The sequence below is a fragment of the Bombina bombina genome, chromosome 1 (assembly GCF_027579735.1).
Source record: "Bombina bombina isolate aBomBom1 chromosome 1, aBomBom1.pri, whole genome shotgun sequence".
Classification (NCBI taxonomy): domain Eukaryota; kingdom Metazoa; phylum Chordata; class Amphibia; order Anura; family Bombinatoridae; genus Bombina; species Bombina bombina.
Genome location: NC_069499.1, coordinates 73,651,778 through 73,669,389, shown reverse-complemented (window position 1 = coordinate 73,669,389; position 17,612 = coordinate 73,651,778). Strand labels below are relative to the sequence as shown.

The following is a 17,612-nucleotide window of genomic DNA, read 5'->3' as shown; positions in this document are numbered from 1 at the left end:
ACCACAAAATATGGAAAAAATATATCTGTTGGTGTGAATCTAAAGGATTCCCTTGGGACAAGGTAAAAATTCCTAAGATTCTATCCTTTCTTCAAGAAGGATTGGAGAAAGGATTATCTGCAAGTTCCTTGAAGGGACAGATTTCTGCCTTGTCGGTGTTACTTCACAAAAAGCTGGCAGCGGTGCCAGATGTTCAAGCCTTTGTTCAGGCTCTGGTTAGAATCAAGCCTGTTTACAAACCTTTGACTCCTCCTTGGAGTCTCAACTTAGTTCTTTCAGTTCTTCAGGGGGTTCCGTTTGAACCCTTACATTCCGTTGATATTAAGTTATTATCTTGGAAAGTTTTGTTTTTGGTTGCAATTTCTTCTGCTAGAAGAGTTTCAGAATTATCTGCTCTGCAGTGTTCTCCTCCTTATCTGGTGTTCCATGCAGATAAGGTGGTTTTACGTACTAAACCTGGTTTTCTTCCGAAAGTTGTTTCTAACAAAAACATTAACCAGGAGATAGTCGTGCCTTCTTTGTGTCCGAATCCAGTTTCAAAGAAGGAACGTTTGTTGCACAATTTGGATGTTGTTCGCGCTCTAAAATTCTATTTAGATGCTACAAAGGATTTTAGACAAACATCTTCCTTGTTTGTTGTTTATTCTGGTAAAAGGAGAGGTCAAAAAGCAACTTCTACCTCTCTCTCTTTTTGGATTAAAAGCATCATCAGATTGGCTTATGAGACTGCCGGACGGCAGCCTCCTGAAAGAATCACAGCTCATTCCACTAGGGCTGTGGCTTCCACATGGGCCTTCAAGAACGAGGCTTCTGTTGATCAGATATGTAGGGCAGCAACTTGGTCTTCACTGCACACTTTTACCAAATTTTACAAGTTTGATACTTTTGCTTCTTCTGAGGCTATTTTTGGGAGAAAGGTTTTGCAAGCCGTGGTGCCTTCCATTTAGGTGACCTGATTTGCTCCCTCCCTTCATCCGTGTCCTAAAGCTTTGGTATTGGTTCCCACAAGTAAGGATGACGCCGTGGACCGGACACACCTATGTTGGAGAAAACAGAATTTATGTTTACCTGATAAATTACTTTCTCCAACGGTGTGTCCGGTCCACGGCCCGCCCTAGTTTTTTAATCAGGTCTGATAATTTATTTTCTTTAACTACAGTCACCACGGTATCATATGGTTTCTCCTATCCAAATATTCCTCCTTTACGTCGGTCGAATGACTGGGGTAGGCGGAGCCTAGGAGGGATCATGTGACCAGCTTTGCTGGGCTCTTTGCCATTTCCTGTTGGGGAAGAGAATATCCCACAAGTAAGGATGACGCCGTGGACCGGACACACCGTTGGAGAAAGTAATTTATCAGGTAAACATAAATTCTGTTATTATTATAACTGTGTTGGTTATGCAAAACTAGGGAATGGGTAATTAAGGGATTATCTATCTTTCAAAACAACAAAAATTCTGGTGTTGACTGTTCCTTTAATATTCAACAATGTGACACAATTGTTGGGAGAACAGTCTATAAAGGCCTAGCTCCTGCAGCTTGATCCCACTATCCCATTTCAAGTAAAGTGACATGAAACCAAAGATTTTTATTTCATTATTTAGATAGTGAATACAATTTTTTTTTAAAAGTTTCCATTTTATTTCTATTATCAAATTTTGTTCTTATGTTTTTCTTTGTTGAAGAGATACCTAGATAGGTAGCGTGTACATGCCTAAAGCACTACATCACAGGAAATAGTGCTGCCATCTAGTGCTCTTGCTAATGTATAACATTGTTGCAAAACTACTGCCATATAGTGCTGCAGACATGTGCACACTCCTGAGCTTACATCCCTGCTTTCCAATAGAGGATAACAAGAAAACAAAGACAATATGATAATAGAAGTAAAATATAATGTTGTTAAAAATCGTATACTCTATCTGAATCATGAAAGAAAAAAATGTGTGTTTTATGTCCCTTTAAGTCATTTAGGTAGCTGTGAGAGCCCCATAGGTGAGAATTAGACTGCACACCTTCAAGGCCCAGTCTTCCTTCCTCCTACTTTCCCTCTTGGTTGCTCCAAGTTGGTCATATCCATCTTGCTGTCCCATGTGATCACCAAGAACAGGCAAATCCCCTGAGGATGAGGAACGTCTGCCCTTGATCGCAACTACAACTCCACAAAGCCTCAACTACTTTGCTGCATTTTTTTCAAGATCTCGAATACTATTCCCAAAACCTAGCTTATCACATAAGCTCCCTTGAGGAGAAGATTGTTGATTTCTAGGATCAAGATAAAAAAATCATATACTGTTAAGGGTATCACAAATTAAACAGAGTGCACTTACTCTCTGTTGGAAATTCAATATTATCTGGGATCAAGAGCTCAATAAAAGTTGTGTCCGCAGTGAAATCTGTAGATTCTTCAATTTTAACTCTCTTACATGATTTGATGTGTCAGTATAACCTATTTGACGATTGGAGAGCTCACCATTCTCAACATAGAGCTAAATATATTCTATCTCAAGCCTCATGGCTCTTACTCTTGTTTAAGATACATATTTTGAACCATAAATAAATATGAATTATCTAAAATTTCTGTTTTTGTTGGCCAGAGGAAGAGCTTACCTTGGCTGTGGAGGCTTGATAGAGTCTTATGGTGTAATATCTCAATAAACAATGCAATAATGTGAGGAACAACAGCAGGATTCTCACAAAGGACGGTGCACATCCAGTGCAATAGAGCGCAGACCGAGGCTTTAGAGTCGCTCGGCTCACTCAGACGCTCCGACAAGACTGCCAGGCCGCGGAGGGACTCATCTCTGATAATGTCATGTCTTCCGGTCCGGAACAAGGAACCCAGCCAATAGAAAAGTAGCACCTACGATAGGTTTACATAATGAAGGGTTCCCAACAAGTGTCCAAATTACAGCAAAAAGGAGTTATTAAAAAGTGATTCAAAACAATATAATGTTGCACAGCAACAAGTTTCTTGGCACAAGGTGCCGTTTCATCAGGCTGCATGACATATTGGATACCTTACTCTATTAAAAACCCCTCAAGAAGCAAATCAGATTATCAGCATTTCACCCACCCACAACAATGCACAATATCTATTGTACAATAAAGGTGGCCAGTATATCCTGTACATCTATAGGATGCCTGTGAATAAGTGTGAGAGACCAAAATATAGTGAATATATGTGAAAAGCAAACAAAGATTAATGAATATCTAGTGTCAGTGCAAAGCAATATTATAAATAAGACTTAATGTTATAAGTGATCATTGATATAAATCAACACTAAGTAATAGATAAGAAAAATGTATTTCAAACACCATAATGCATAATGCATCGAAAACGTGTAAGTGAGTATTATAAATAATTTATTTTGTTCTATTTTATTTTCCTACTTTTAGTGTTAAAATAAAAGTAGAAAGTAAGAAAAGATCAAATCAGTTGATCACCAAATGTCTCATAAAGATATTATGATGATCATCGTATAATGGTCAGTAATAAATATTGGAAGTGCAGTGTGAATACACACCACAAACGACCATACGCCATTTTCTTCATCGCATCGTAACTTTTAGCGGTGGTAAAGGCAAGGATTGTATTTGTGTATGCAGAGTGTTAGATGCGGTATGTTGATAAATAACACAACTGATTTATATTAAGGACCGGTAGTGGAGCAGTATCGGATGATCCTATAGTAGTAATATTAATAAACGTATGTGGGAACATAGTAAAAAAACTATTAAGGTATTATGTGAATGTTAAGTAATAATAAAACTGTATAGTGCATATATTTAAATGAATACCACTAGCCCTCCCCTACAGGTTACTTATCGATTTTTCACAAAAATGCATTTAGTAAGTAAATAAAGGCGGCAAACTAGTTGTAAAGTGATAGAAATATTACAGCAAAACCACAATAGGGACAGGAACCAGATATAACATATGTATCAGTACCCTATCATAACAATATGCAACAGATTAGAGATAAAATGATGACATTCTCTAAATAGAGAATAAGTGGTATATCAGAGCCCACACATGATAAAGGTCCTGAAAAGCTGCTAAATCCACATTCATATTTAGTCCTTAAGGGTGGAGTGTCTTCAACTTGTGGATCCAATAAGTCTCCCTCTGCCTTAATCTTATAAATCTGTTTTAGAGGTATGATGTAGATATACCTTCTATAGGAGTAATAGTATAGCAGTCGGGATTACCACTATGTTTCATATGGCAATGTCTAATGACACTATGTAATTTTTTGTTATTAATAATACTGCGATAGTGTTCGGACCATCTATGGCTAAGGTGCCTTATCGTGCAGCCCACGTATTGAATTCCACATACACAGGATAACAAACAAATCACATAGTGTGAGGCACAGGTTAAAAGGCTTTTGATTTGATAACTCTTCTTATTGATGTGAGAGTGAAAAGATGTCCTCCCATGTTCTATATGGTCATTTTACAATTTGTGACACCACATCTAAAGGCTCCCTTCTGGATCTTAAAATTGTGCTTATGCTTTAGTTTTTTTGTTATTTTTATGGTAGCTAGAAGACCCAGGGGTATGTTTGTGCTTCACAATTCTCCTAGGACTAAGATGTTCTTAAGATTAGGCGCCTTCTTGAAGACCACCATAGGCTTATCTCCAATTAATTAATTTAGAATCAGATCCCTCTTTAGTATCCTCCAGTGATTATTTAGAGCTTGGTGAATTTGTTTGTGATTAGAATTTAGTGTTTAAAATTTTTATTGAGGAATTTCAAAATAAACATCTCGGTATACAGTACAATATAAACAAATTACTTTTTCAACAGCTTATGTAAGTCAGTACACATCTTTTAAGACATACGAGTGCAGAAAATGTAGTTTCACATATAATCTATCCAGATAAAGTATAATTTCAAACAAGGAAAAGGTTATAGTATAGAATGTATCTTTGGTTTCACCATCCAAACCCAGACCAACGTTATATCCTACTGGCACTCATAGCCTATATCTTCCTCATTTTTTCTTATATAGGAAGGGGAATATTATGGGCCGCTATATTATATCAAACTTATGCTAAAGAATAGGAAAGTGCTATGGAATCTGTGTTCCTTAGTTTACATTAGTAAACAGAGACTAAGGGGAAACCCTTAGGGGGGGAATACGGAGCCAATCAACTTATAAAATAAAAATTAATCAAATGAAACTGTGAGAGAAGGGAGTCTACAGCTGACAATAGTAACATATATATTGAGTATAGGGAGAAGGACAAGTGAGGGCCATCCTTACTGCTATTTAGAAATGTATATCCCAAAAATTATTTTGGACAGGCTTACATATATAATATATAGGAGAGAATGTGGGGTACACAGCAAATCACATGGAATATTCAATATCAACATTAAACTGTACAGTGTTAAACACTACAAACTAAGACATAGTAATGAATCTAAGTATAACACTTTTCACATAGAAACAAACAAACCTGCAGGGAAATAAGCAGGATATGTATTAGAACAACACAGATTTGTATCCAGTAACGGGTAGCCATAAGTCTAAGTTAGAGAGTATGCTATGACTTACAGTCGCTAATAGTGCAATAATATATGTAGTTAAGGATACACAAACCATCATTATGATCCACAGTACTAAACTATGCCCACATATTGAATGAGAAAGTATCCAGGGTATAATTCTGATCAACATTAGTTTATTATTATAACCCCTTCCTAGTTTAGTATACTGTAATGCTATAACTAACACATATGACCCTTAAACTCTTGTTTTTTATATACTGTCCATATCCCTATACTCACCACATTACATAACATATTAGGAGCAAGATAGGGGAACTTTTTGCTCTTGACCCTGGGGTATAGGGCCCATGCCCCTAAGTCAGAGTTATAATTTGCAAGATGGTTTTTAGCGACTTATTTCTAGTTTCTAGTGACCTATTCACAGTTTCCAGTGACCTATTTACAGTTTGTTAGCCATAGATTTTTGATGGATGGTCACCTATCTATAACCTAGGTTCCATATATACTCCTATTTATTTATTATTTGTAACACATTTTGCAGTATCATACTGTATACTCGTTGTCCTATAGAGATATGCTGTACCGAGGTCATCTAAAGCCTTTACAGATACAATAGTTGCTTCTTTTCTATTGGCTGGGTTCCTTGTTCCGGACCGGAAAATTTGACGTTATCAGAGACGAGTCCCTCCGCGGCCTGGCAATCTTGTTGGAGCGTCTGAGTCAGCCGAGGGGCGCACTATTGCACTGGATGTCCTTTGTGAGTACCCTGCTGTTGTTTCTCACATTATTGCATCGTTCATTGAGATACTACACCATAAGCGCCTCTTTTCATTTGGTCTTATAGGACATTGTTTTTTCTTATCCTCTTCTATCAAGAGAGCAGCCTATCGATAAATACCGTCCTGCCACCATTTGGATTGATTGAGAACATTTTACACTGTTGATCTTTCACACTTTTGATTTTATTTGACCCTCATACATGCTTCAATTTGTTTATATGAGTATTTGTTTATATTTATTATTATTCACTTTTGTGGCTTATTGGTCAATTGCACCTTGTCGCTTTGAGGGTCATTGCTGGCGCACCTCTTACACAATATCTGTTTATGTATTGTGGTTTATATCTTTATAGGCTTGATAGAGGCAGCATTGAGTGAAGTGTAGGGTTTAGAACTCCATACTGCCATTAATGCTCCTCAAAAAGCCCCAGGCCCAAATGGGTTCACCCTGGCATTTTATAGAAAAATATTCACTTGCAATAGCATCTTTTCTTCTCAATTTTTTTAATTACATATTTTCATCATGGGTTTGCACCGGCAGGAGTTTTAGAGGAAACTGTTATCACTATACCCGAAGAGGGCCACCTGTCGTGAAAATGATTGACTTATCTGTCATTAATGTTGATGTTAAATTATATGCTTAAGTACTGACTAAGATTGGGAATGTTTCTGCCATCCGTTGTCCATAATGAACAAGTTGGTTTCACTAGAGTGCAACAAGGATCCAGTAATACTAAACGTCTATTAAACCTCTTTATGAAAACACATTCTATGGGTCTCTTACTTCTCACTCAGTCATTGGACGTGAGAGGACATTTGACAGGGTGAGGTGGGATTTCGTGTTTGCGGTGCTAAAGATTTCTGGATTGCCAGAGGCTGTCATAGATGCAGTATTTGCCCTATATTCCTCCTCAACAGCCGTTGATACGAGATTGGGATTTTGTTCTCCTGCATCTCAATTGCCAATAGTACAAGGCAGGAGTACCCCCTTTCAACCTTATTGTGGGCCCACTAGATAGATACATTTAGAACATCTTTTCTGCTGCTAGGGGACCTGTTGTGGATGCCAACCCATAGTTATAAAAGTATCCCTAGACAAGTGGTACCAGATTAAAAACGCAGACATGATTGCCCCCACCTACCTTTTCCTGATACATGATAGAGGTTTACTTTAAGACCTTTAGTATTTACATCTGCAGGATCTTTATATAGCAAAATCTTTAATGTCAGTTTCTTCTATAGGGGAACACTTCCACTTACTGAAAAATAATATATTTTAGGCAGGTTTATTTATTTATGTCCCTCTTTATGCCTTTGTATCAACTGTTAAAGGGACAGTCTACTTCAAAATTGTTACTGTTTAAAAAGATAGACAATTCTTTATTACCCATTCCTCAGTTTCCCCAGTTTTGCATACCCAACACGGTTATATTAATATACATTTTACCTCTGTGATTACCTTGTATATAAGCCTCTGCAGACTGCCACCTAATTTCTGTTCTTTTGACAGACTTGCATTTTAGCCAATCAGTGCTGACTCATAAATAACTCCACGGGAGTGAGCACAAGTTTATCTGTATGGCACACATGAACTAGCGCTGTCTAGCTGTGAAAACCTGTCAAAGCTCACTGAGATAAGAGGCTGCCTTCAAGGGCTTAGAAACTAGCATATGAGCATACCTAGGTTTAACCTAGGTTTAGCTTTTAACAAAGAATACCAAGAGAGAAAAGCAAACTTGATGATAAAAGTAAACTGGAAAGTTGTTTAAAATTGCATGCCCAATCTGAATCATGAAAATATAATTTTGACTAGACTGTCCCGTTAATAAAACAAATTCAAATCACATCTAAGATTTAGCAGAAGGTAGGAGTAGAATGTGCCTGCAGAATATATTACTGTGCACGTATGTTGTAATTAGAGTAGAGCATTGTCAAATTGCAATAGACTTGAATCACACACATAAGATTACTTTATTCAGTTTTCCGCTCTGTCAAATACAGGTTGCCAAAGGTTTTGTTAATAAACTTTTTGTATATATCTACTGACTCGTGTTAATAATTCTACACATAATTGCATCTCAAACAGTGCAGCCATGGCAACTGATTTTTCTTTAGTATGGTTCTGTTATTTTCCTTGGGGAAATTAAGTGGGTCCGTCTACACTTTAGTGTGTTACATTAAAAGAAAGGATGAATGCAATTTATTCTTAATTATGTGTATGGTTGCAAAACAGTAGCTCTGATATGCGTGTCCTATTTTTTCAATGTAGAAATTAGTTTTTTCCTCTTATAAACTATTTAAAATGATATTTTATTCAACAATAACTTTATTACTATTTCTTTTAGGAAAGCATGTTTTTAAGGCAAGAAATGAATTTAAGATCAACACTGTTAGGTTTCGCCCTAATGATCCTAATATCTTGATATGTGGAGGATTCTTTCCTGCGTTGAAAGCCTGGGATATAAGATCTGAAAAGGTACATTCTGCTTCTTAATTGTGCTTTTTTATTTTCCATTTTGTGAAAATATTTTCCATTTGTTTTTTTATATGTAGACTATTAACTATCAAGACAAGTTGCCTATAGCTGTTCCCATTATTCAGATCATTTCCCAGTGCACGAATCAGCTGCAAGTGAATGGCAATTGTTGCTTCAGGGTTTAAACTTGGGAAAAAAATGTAAATAATTTTTTTCATGTTGCAGTAAATTATGCTGAAAACATTTCACACAACACGAGAAGGGACCTTTTGCCATAAAAGACAAAAATAAAAGAAACATATGTAAAGTATAAAGATTTTTTTCTTTCTTTTTTGTTTTAGCTTATTTTTCCTTTTTATTAACTTGCACTGATACCCCTTTTTACCAGAAATCTCATTAAGGTTAGTGACACTGATGCTTTGTTTTAGCGGAAATCTAAAAGACAATGTAGCTAACTTCACCACATTGTGATTAACAATTAGCTACTAATTACCAGCTGTCTCCTCTATTCTGAGCAGTGGCAGACCTGACAAATTGAGGGCCCTGGTGCAAGATTTCTTTGGGGGGCCCACCCCACCCCCAACGCATTTGTCAAATATTTTAAGAAGCAAAAGTATGTGTTTTTCTTCCTGTAACAAGAATTATAAGGTGGTCCATTATTACCCTATGTAAGTGCCCTACACAATGGTACCTTCTGTTTATACTAACACTCCCATTCTTAAGGTAAGTGAAAAGCCACATCATGTATATGTATATTCATGTGTGTGTATTTATGTATGTATATGTGTGTTTATGTACATTTATGTGTGTTTATGTACATTTATGTGTGTGTAAATGTGTGTATGTATATGTGTGTATGAATGTCTATGGGTGTATGTATGTGTGTATGTATAGGTCTGTTTATGTGAATTTATGTGTGTTTATGTAAATGTATGTATGTTTATGTGTGTGTATATGTGTGTATGAATGTGTATGTATGTATATGTGTGTTTATGTAAATTTATGTGTGTGTATGTGTATATATATATATGTTTTTGTGTGTGTGTTTATGTAAATTTATGTGTGTGTGTGTATATGTGTATGAATGTCTATGTGTGTTTATGCAAATGTATGTGTGTGTATGTATATGTATGTTTGTGTGTGTGCATTAATGTCTATGAATGTGTGTATGTATATGTACCTGTATGTGTGTGTGTGTGCATATGTGTGTATGAATATCAATGTTTGTATGTATATGTATGTGTGTGTGTGTGTGATTCTGGTAAGATCATTTCATTTTTTATACATAATGATAACACAGAAGACAGGGTCACAGTGTGACGCCTTTTATCTTATGGAATCAAGGGTTAATATTCCTGGTAAGGGAATTATTGGACAGGGGGGGTTATACATGATATTGCTTATTGTGTTATTGCTGCATTATGTGGGAGATGAGGATCTGGCAATGGTGGAACTTTCAGGTTGACTTCCGGGAGTATTTGCGCAGCTGGTTTTGGCACGTTTTCTCCTTAGTGCAGGGGCGGTCCTGCGAGGCATTCCATGTGACTGGGTGTGGCGGTTTCCACTTCCACTGTTGATCAGCGGTGCAGGAGACGAAGCGGTTTCTGTAGTCCGGGTCATAGGAGGTGGTGAATGCCCGACCATTTGACCATTTGAGGTATAAAGGTGCCTGTTTATTAGTCTAATCTAGTCCATAATAAAAGCGCAAGATGTGGAGGACTCTGACGCGTTAGAGGTTACTCCCTTTTTAACAAAGTCTCATTCCTGTGTTTATTGTGAGGAGGTTCTTGTAGATCAGCCTGCTCAACTATGTTCCACATGCCTTGATAAAGTTGCAACATCTAGATGTAAAAGGATGTCTACTACTACTAAGCTGTCCAGCTCTGAGGGTTCCCGTGAGGTACGTTCCCTGCACATGCAGCACCCTAGGGTTCAACCATTACTCCTACGGGAGAGATTCATTGGCCGTCGATGATGAGGCCCACTCCGACTCTTCGGAGGAGGCTCCTTCTGGGTCGGAGTCCGTGTCATCTCAACCTCTGGCTGCGGAGGAGCCTGACTTTAGGTTTAGGATAGAGAATTTGCGCTTTTTGCTGAAGCAAGTGCTTGCTACTCTGGAGGTTGCGGAGCCAAAGCTTCCGGAGGAAACTTCGATTCCTAAGCTTGATAAGGTATACGAGGACAGGGTGGTACCTTAGACCTTCCCGGTTCCTGTTAAGATGGCTAATATTATTAAGAAAGAATTAGATTGATTAAATTCTTGCTTTTCCTCTACTTCTTCCTTTAAGAAACTGTTCCCCATTCCGGACTCTCAGCTCGAACTGTGGGGGACTGTCCCTAAGGTGGATTGTGCTTTTTCCACGCTCGGGAAGCAGACAATTATTCCTCTCGAGGATAGTTCGTAGTTTAAAGAGCCCGTGGATAAAAAGTTGGAAAACATGTTAAGGAAAATGTTTCAGCACACAGGGTTTGTCTTTCAACCAGCAGCGGCTATAGCCGCGGTTTCCGGAGCTGCGACATATTGGTGTGAATCCCTGTGTGATATGGTCGAGAGGGAGACTTCCATCGACGAGATACAGGATAAGATTAAGGCGTTGAAGGTCGCCAATTCTTTCATTTGTGACGCCAATATGCAAATTATTTGCCTGGATGCAAAGGTTTCAGGATTCTCCGTTTTAGCTTGCAGGGCTCTGTGGCTAAAGTCTTGGTCTGCAGACATGACCTCTAAGTCGAGGCTGTTGTCCCTGCCATTTTAAGGAAATATTCTGTTCGGTCCAGGATGGGATTCGATCATATCCACGGTTACGGGAGGCAAGGGAGCTTTCCTACCACAGGATAAGAAGGCTAAGCCTAAAGGATCTACTTTTTGTCCCTTTCGTGTGGACAAGGCCAAGCGCCAGCAGCCCGCCGCGAAAGCAGATCAGTTCAAGGGAACTTGGAAGCCTGCTCAGTCTTGGAACAAGTCCAAGCAGAACAAGAAGCCCACCGAGACAAAATCGGCATGAAGGGGTGGCCCCCGACCGGTCTCCAGGACTAAGTAGGGGGCAGGTTGTCTCTCTTCTCCGAAGCCTGGTTGCAGGACATTCAGGACCCTTGGGTTCTGGAGGTTGTCGCCCAGGGTTACAGGATATGGTTCAGGTCCCATCCGCCCAGGGGTAGATTCCTCCTGTCTTCAAGATCGGAAAAGAGAGAGGCCTTTCTAGAATGTGTGAGGGGTCTCTCCTCTCTAGGTGTTATCGTACCAGTACCCCAAGCAGAAAGGGGTCTAAGGTACTATTCAAATCTTTTTGTGGTTCCAAAGAAGGAGGGCACGTTTCTGACTGTTCCATCGTTCAAAATGGAATCAATCAGATCTATTCTGCCCCTAGTTCAAGAGGGGCAGTTTATGACGACAATAGATTTGAAGGATGCTTACCTTCATGTTCCAATTCACAGGGACCACTTCAAGTTCCTGGAGGACAACCTCCAGAACCTAAGGGTCCTGAATGTCCTGCAACCAGGCTTCGGAGAAGAGAGACAACCTGCCCCCTACTTGGTCCTGGAGACCGGTCGGGGGCCGCCCCTTCATGCCGATTTTGTCTCGGCAGGCTTCTTCCAGTTTGTGGCCCTTCCCTTCAGTTTGTTGACGGCCCTGAGAGTCTTCACAAAGGTTCTGGGGGTGCTACTTGCGGTGGTCAGATGCAGGGGCATTGATGTGGTGCCCTATCTGGACGACATCCTAGCCCAGGCTTAGTTGTTCAGCCTTGCAGAGGATTATTCGAGGGCTCTTCTTTTCTTGCTCCAATCTCACGGTTGGAAGGTTTGTGTCCACCTGTCTTGCCCTTCAGTTCTCCTCAAGCCCTTCAGTGGCTTATTGTATGGAGATGATCGGGCTCATGGTTTCCAGCATAGACGTCATGCCTTTCGCCAGATTCCATCTCAGACCTCTTCAATTGTGTATGTTGAGGCAGTGGAACGGCGATCATTCAGATCTATCACAGTGGATATCCATGGATGCTCGGACCAGGGACTCCCTTTCTTGGTGGATCCGTCTGGAGCATCTGTCCCTGGGGACATCCTTCTTGAGATCGTCCTGGGAGATTGTGACCATGAACACAAGTCTGGCAGGATGGGGGGCTGTTTGCAGTGCCAGGATGGCACAAGGAAAATGGAACCGGGAGGAGTCTCTCCTTCCGATAAATATTCTGGAACTTCTACAATGCTCTGAGGGCGTGGCCTCCTCTGGGCTCGTTTAGCTTCATCAGATTCCAGACCGACAACATTACCTTGGTGGCTTACATCAACCATCAGGGGGGTACAAGGAGCTCCCTAGCAATGAGGGAGGTGTCTCGGATTTTGGAGTGGGCAGAGTCCCACAGCTGCTCGTCTCACCGATCCACAGTCCAGGTGTGGACAACTGGGAAGCGGACTTTCTCAGCAGGCAATCCTTCCATCCAAGGGAATGATCTCTTCACTCTCTCAGGTTGGGAACGCGGAGATAGATCTCATGGCATCCAGACTCAATTGCATGCTACCCTGATACGGATCGAGGTCGAGGGATCCCCAAGTAGAGCTGATAGATGCCTTAGTGGTGCTTTGGTGATTCAGCCTAGCTTACATTTTTCCACCGTTACCACTTCTACCCCGTATAGTGGCACGCATCAAGCAGGAGCAAGCTTCGTCCATTCTGATTGCTCCAGTGTTGACGCCTATGACATGGTTTGCGGATCTGGTTGGGATGTCATCCTCTCCGACATGGAGGTTACCCTGTCGCAGGGATCTGCTGGAACAGGTTCCCTTTTAATATCAAAATCTTGTTTCTCTGAGGCTGACTGCATGGAGATTGAACGCTTAGTCCTAGCCAAGAGAGTTTTTTCTGAAAGTGTGATTGACACTCTAGTTCAGGCAAGGAAGCCAGTCACTCGTCGCATCTACCACAAGGTGTGGAGGACTTACTTGTCCTGGTGTGAGAAGCAGGTATATCCTTGGCACAAGGTGAAGGTATCCAGGATTCTGTCCTTTCTCCAAGAAGGTTTGGAGAAGGGTCTTGCCGCCAGTTCCTTAAAGGGACAGATTTCTGCATTATCAGTCTTGTTGCACAGGAGACTCGCTGAGCTTCCTGACATTCAATCTTTTGTTCAGGCTCTGTCTAGAATCAGGCCTGCCTTTAGGCAGTCTGCTCCCCCATGGAGCTTAAACTTGGTCCTTAAAGGACCAGTCAACACATTAGATTTGCATAATCAACAAATGCAAGATAACAAGACAATGCAATAGCACTTAGTCTGAGCTTCAAATGAGTAGTAGATTTTTTTATAACAAATTTTAAAGTTATGTATATTTCCACTCCCCTTGTACCATGTGATAGCAATCAGCCAACCACAAATGCATATACGTATAGTCTGTGAATTCTTGCACATGCTCAGTAGGATCTGGTGACTCAAAAATTGTAAATATAAAAGACTGTGCACATTTTTTTTTATGGAAGTAAATTGGAAAGTTGTTTAAAATTACATGCTGTATCTGAATCATGAAAATTTAATTTAACCTGAGTGTCCCTTTAAGGTATTGCAGAAGGTTCCGTTTGAGTCTATGCATTCTATTGACATTAAGATTCTGTCCTGGAAGGTTATTTTCCTGTTGGCTATTGCATCGGCACACAGAGTATCTGAGCTGGCTGCCTTACAATCCAAGCCTCCTTATCTGGTTTTTCATGCGTCGCACAAGTTTGGGGTTTCTTCCCAAGGTGGTGTCTAACCGTAATATCAATCAGGAAATAATTGTTCCTTCTTTGTGTCCTAACCCTTCTTCTAAGGAGAGGTTACTTCATAATCTGGATCTGGTTGGTGCCTTAAAGTTCTATCTACAGGCTACAAAGGATATTAGACAGTCTACATCTCTTTTTGTGATGTTTTCCAGGAAGCGCAAGGGGCAGAGGGCCTCTTCTACTTCTTTGTCCTTTTGGTTGAGGAGCTTGATTCACTTTGCCTATGAGACAGCGGGACATAAGCCTCCTCAGAGGATCACGGTTCATTGAACTAGAACTGTGGCTTCATCTTGGGCCTTCAAGAATGAGGCCTCTATGGAGCAGATTTGTAAGTGGCTACCTGGTCCTCCTTACACACTTTCAAAAAGTTTTACAAATTTGACGTTTTTGCTTCTGCGGAAACTGCTTTTGGGAGAAAGGTTTTACAGGCTGTGGTGCCCTCAGATTAGGGTCTGCCTTTTTACCCTCCCGGTTTCATTCAGTGTCTTCTAAAGCTTGGATATATGTTTCCCAAAAGTAATGAATGAAGTCGTGGACTCTCCTCCCCTTTAGATGGAAAACATAAATTATGCTTGCCTGATTTAATTTCCATTGTGGGGAGGAGAGTCCACGGCTCCCGCCCGTAACTCCGGTGGACGGACCTAAATTTATTTTATCTTCTGGCACCATTTATACCCTGATATTTCTCCTTCTGTTCCTTGTTCCCTTGGCAGAATGACTGGGGAATGAGGGGAGTGGGGCAGGTATTTAAGCCTTTGGCTGGGGTGTCTTTGCCTCCTCCTGGTGGCCAGGTTCTGTATTCCTAAAAGTAATGATTGAAGCCGTGGACTCTCCTCCCGACGATGGAAATAAAATTATCAGGTAAGCATAATTTATGTTTCTTTGTTAAAATGCCACTGTGAGGATGGAGATATCTATCACTGAAAGACAAAACCTTAAAGTGGCAAATATATCAATATTGTTCCTTTCTGCAATTAAATGGACAGTATCCACCACTTTCATATAACTCAATACTGAGTATTGAAGAGTTCTATTGTATAACTGGCTACCAAAACTACAAATCCCACAGTCTAGAGCAAACTTGTTAGTTTTATTCTCCTCTATATTAAGACTTTCATATAACTCAATACTGACGGCTAGATTTAGAGTTTTGTCGGTAAAGACCCGCGTAGCTAACGCAGCTTTTTTTCCTACCGCTGCTTCCAAACAACGCTGGTATTGAGAGTTGTCTGAGGGGCTGCGTTAGGCTCAGAAAAAGGGTGCGTTGAGAATAATGTAGCTCCACTTCAACCCTCAATACCAGCATTGCTTACGGTAGCGGTAAGCTGGCAAAACGTGCTCGTGCACAATTCCCCCATAGGAAACAATGGGGCAGTTTGGGCTGAAAAAAAACCTAACACCTGCAAAAAAGCAGCGTTAAGCTCCCAACACAGCCCCATTGTTTCCTATGGGGAAACAGTTTCTAAGTCTGCACCTAACACCCTAACATGAACCCCGAGTCTAAACACCCCTAACCTTACACTTATTAACCCCTAATCTGCCGCCCCCGCTATCGCTGACACCTGCATATTATTATTAACCCCTATTTCTGCCGCTCCGGACACCGCCGCAACCTACATTATACCTATGTACCCCTAATGTGCTGCCCCTAACATCGCCGACACCTATATTATATTTATTAACCCCTAATCTGCCCCCCAACGTTGCAGCTACCTTACCTACACTTATTAACCCCTGATCTGCTGACCGGACCTCGCCGCTACTCTAATAAAGTTATTAACCCCCTAAACCGCCGCACTCCCGCCTCGCAAACACTATAATAAATAGTATTAACCCCTAATCTGCCCTCCCTAACATCGCCGCCACCTAACTTCAAGTATTAACCCCTAATCTGCCGACCGGACCTCGCCGCTACTCTAATAAATGTATTAACCCGTAAAGCTAAGTCTAACCCTAACCCTAACACCCCCCTAAGTTAAATATAATTTTAATCTAACGAAATAAATTAAATCTTATTAACTAAAGTATTCCTATGTAAAACTAAATACTTACCTGTAAAATAAACCCTAATATAGCTACAATATAACGAATAATTATATTGTAGCTATTTTAGGATTTATATTTATTTTACAGGCAACTTTGTATTTATTTTAACTAGGTACAATAGCTATTAAATAGTTATTAACTATTTAATAGCTACCTAGTTAAAATAATTACAAAATTACCTGTAAAATAAATCCTAACCTAAGTTACAATTAAACCTAACACTACACTATCAATAAATTAATTAAATAATTTACCTACAATTACATACAATTAAAAAAAAAACCACTAAATTACAAAAAATAAAAAAAGATTACAAGAATATTAGGCTAATCACACCTACTCTAAGCCCCCTAATAAAATAAAAAAGCCCCCCAAAATAATAAAGGTCACTACCCTATTCTAAATTAAAAAGTAACCAGCTCTTTTACCAGCCCTTAAAGGGGCTTTTTGCGGGGCATGCCCCTAAGTAATCAGCTCTTTTGCCTTAGGCAGATCCCATTGAAAAGATAGGATACGCAATTGGCGTAAGGGGATCTGCGGTATGGAAAAGTTACGGCTTGAAAGTGAGCGTTAGACTTTTTCCTGCCTGACTCTAAATACCAGCGGGCGGCCAAAAGCAGCGTTAGGACCCCTTAACGCTGCTTTTGACGGCTAACGCAGAACTCTAAATCTAGGCGTGAGTATTGAAGAGTTCTATTGTTTAACTGGCTACCAAAACTACAAATCCCACAGTCTAGAGCAAACTTGTTAGTTTTATTTTCCTCTATATTAAGACTACTTAGCTGGTCTCATTTGCATTCCATTGCCCATATGTTTTTGTTTCATGTGTTTGCACTTTCAAATATTGTCCAGTGCAGTCAAACATTGATTTAATATCCTTTTATGGATAAGCAATATGTCCAATCTCTGTTTACAAGCGGCAACACATTTACTCAGTAAGCCTGTGCACAAGTTTTTGATATGCTACTAATCGGAGCAAAAATATGTACTGTACTTATATGTAAGCAGTGCTTCCAATTGTCCTGCATTTTACAGGATTGCAATG

At 40.0% G+C, this 17,612-nt stretch overlaps 1 protein-coding gene across 1 annotated transcript in view; it reads left to right on the top strand.

Moving 5' to 3' along the window:
* The window catches only part of WDR25 (WD repeat domain 25), a 689,023-nt gene that overhangs the window by 412,218 nt on the left and 259,193 nt on the right, over window positions 1–17,612 (top strand). The window contains exon 4 of the mRNA XM_053697449.1: window positions 8,648–8,778. Coding sequence (XP_053553424.1) covers window positions 8,648–8,778 — 131 coding nt within the window. The remainder of the gene's footprint in view (window positions 1–8,647; window positions 8,779–17,612) is intronic.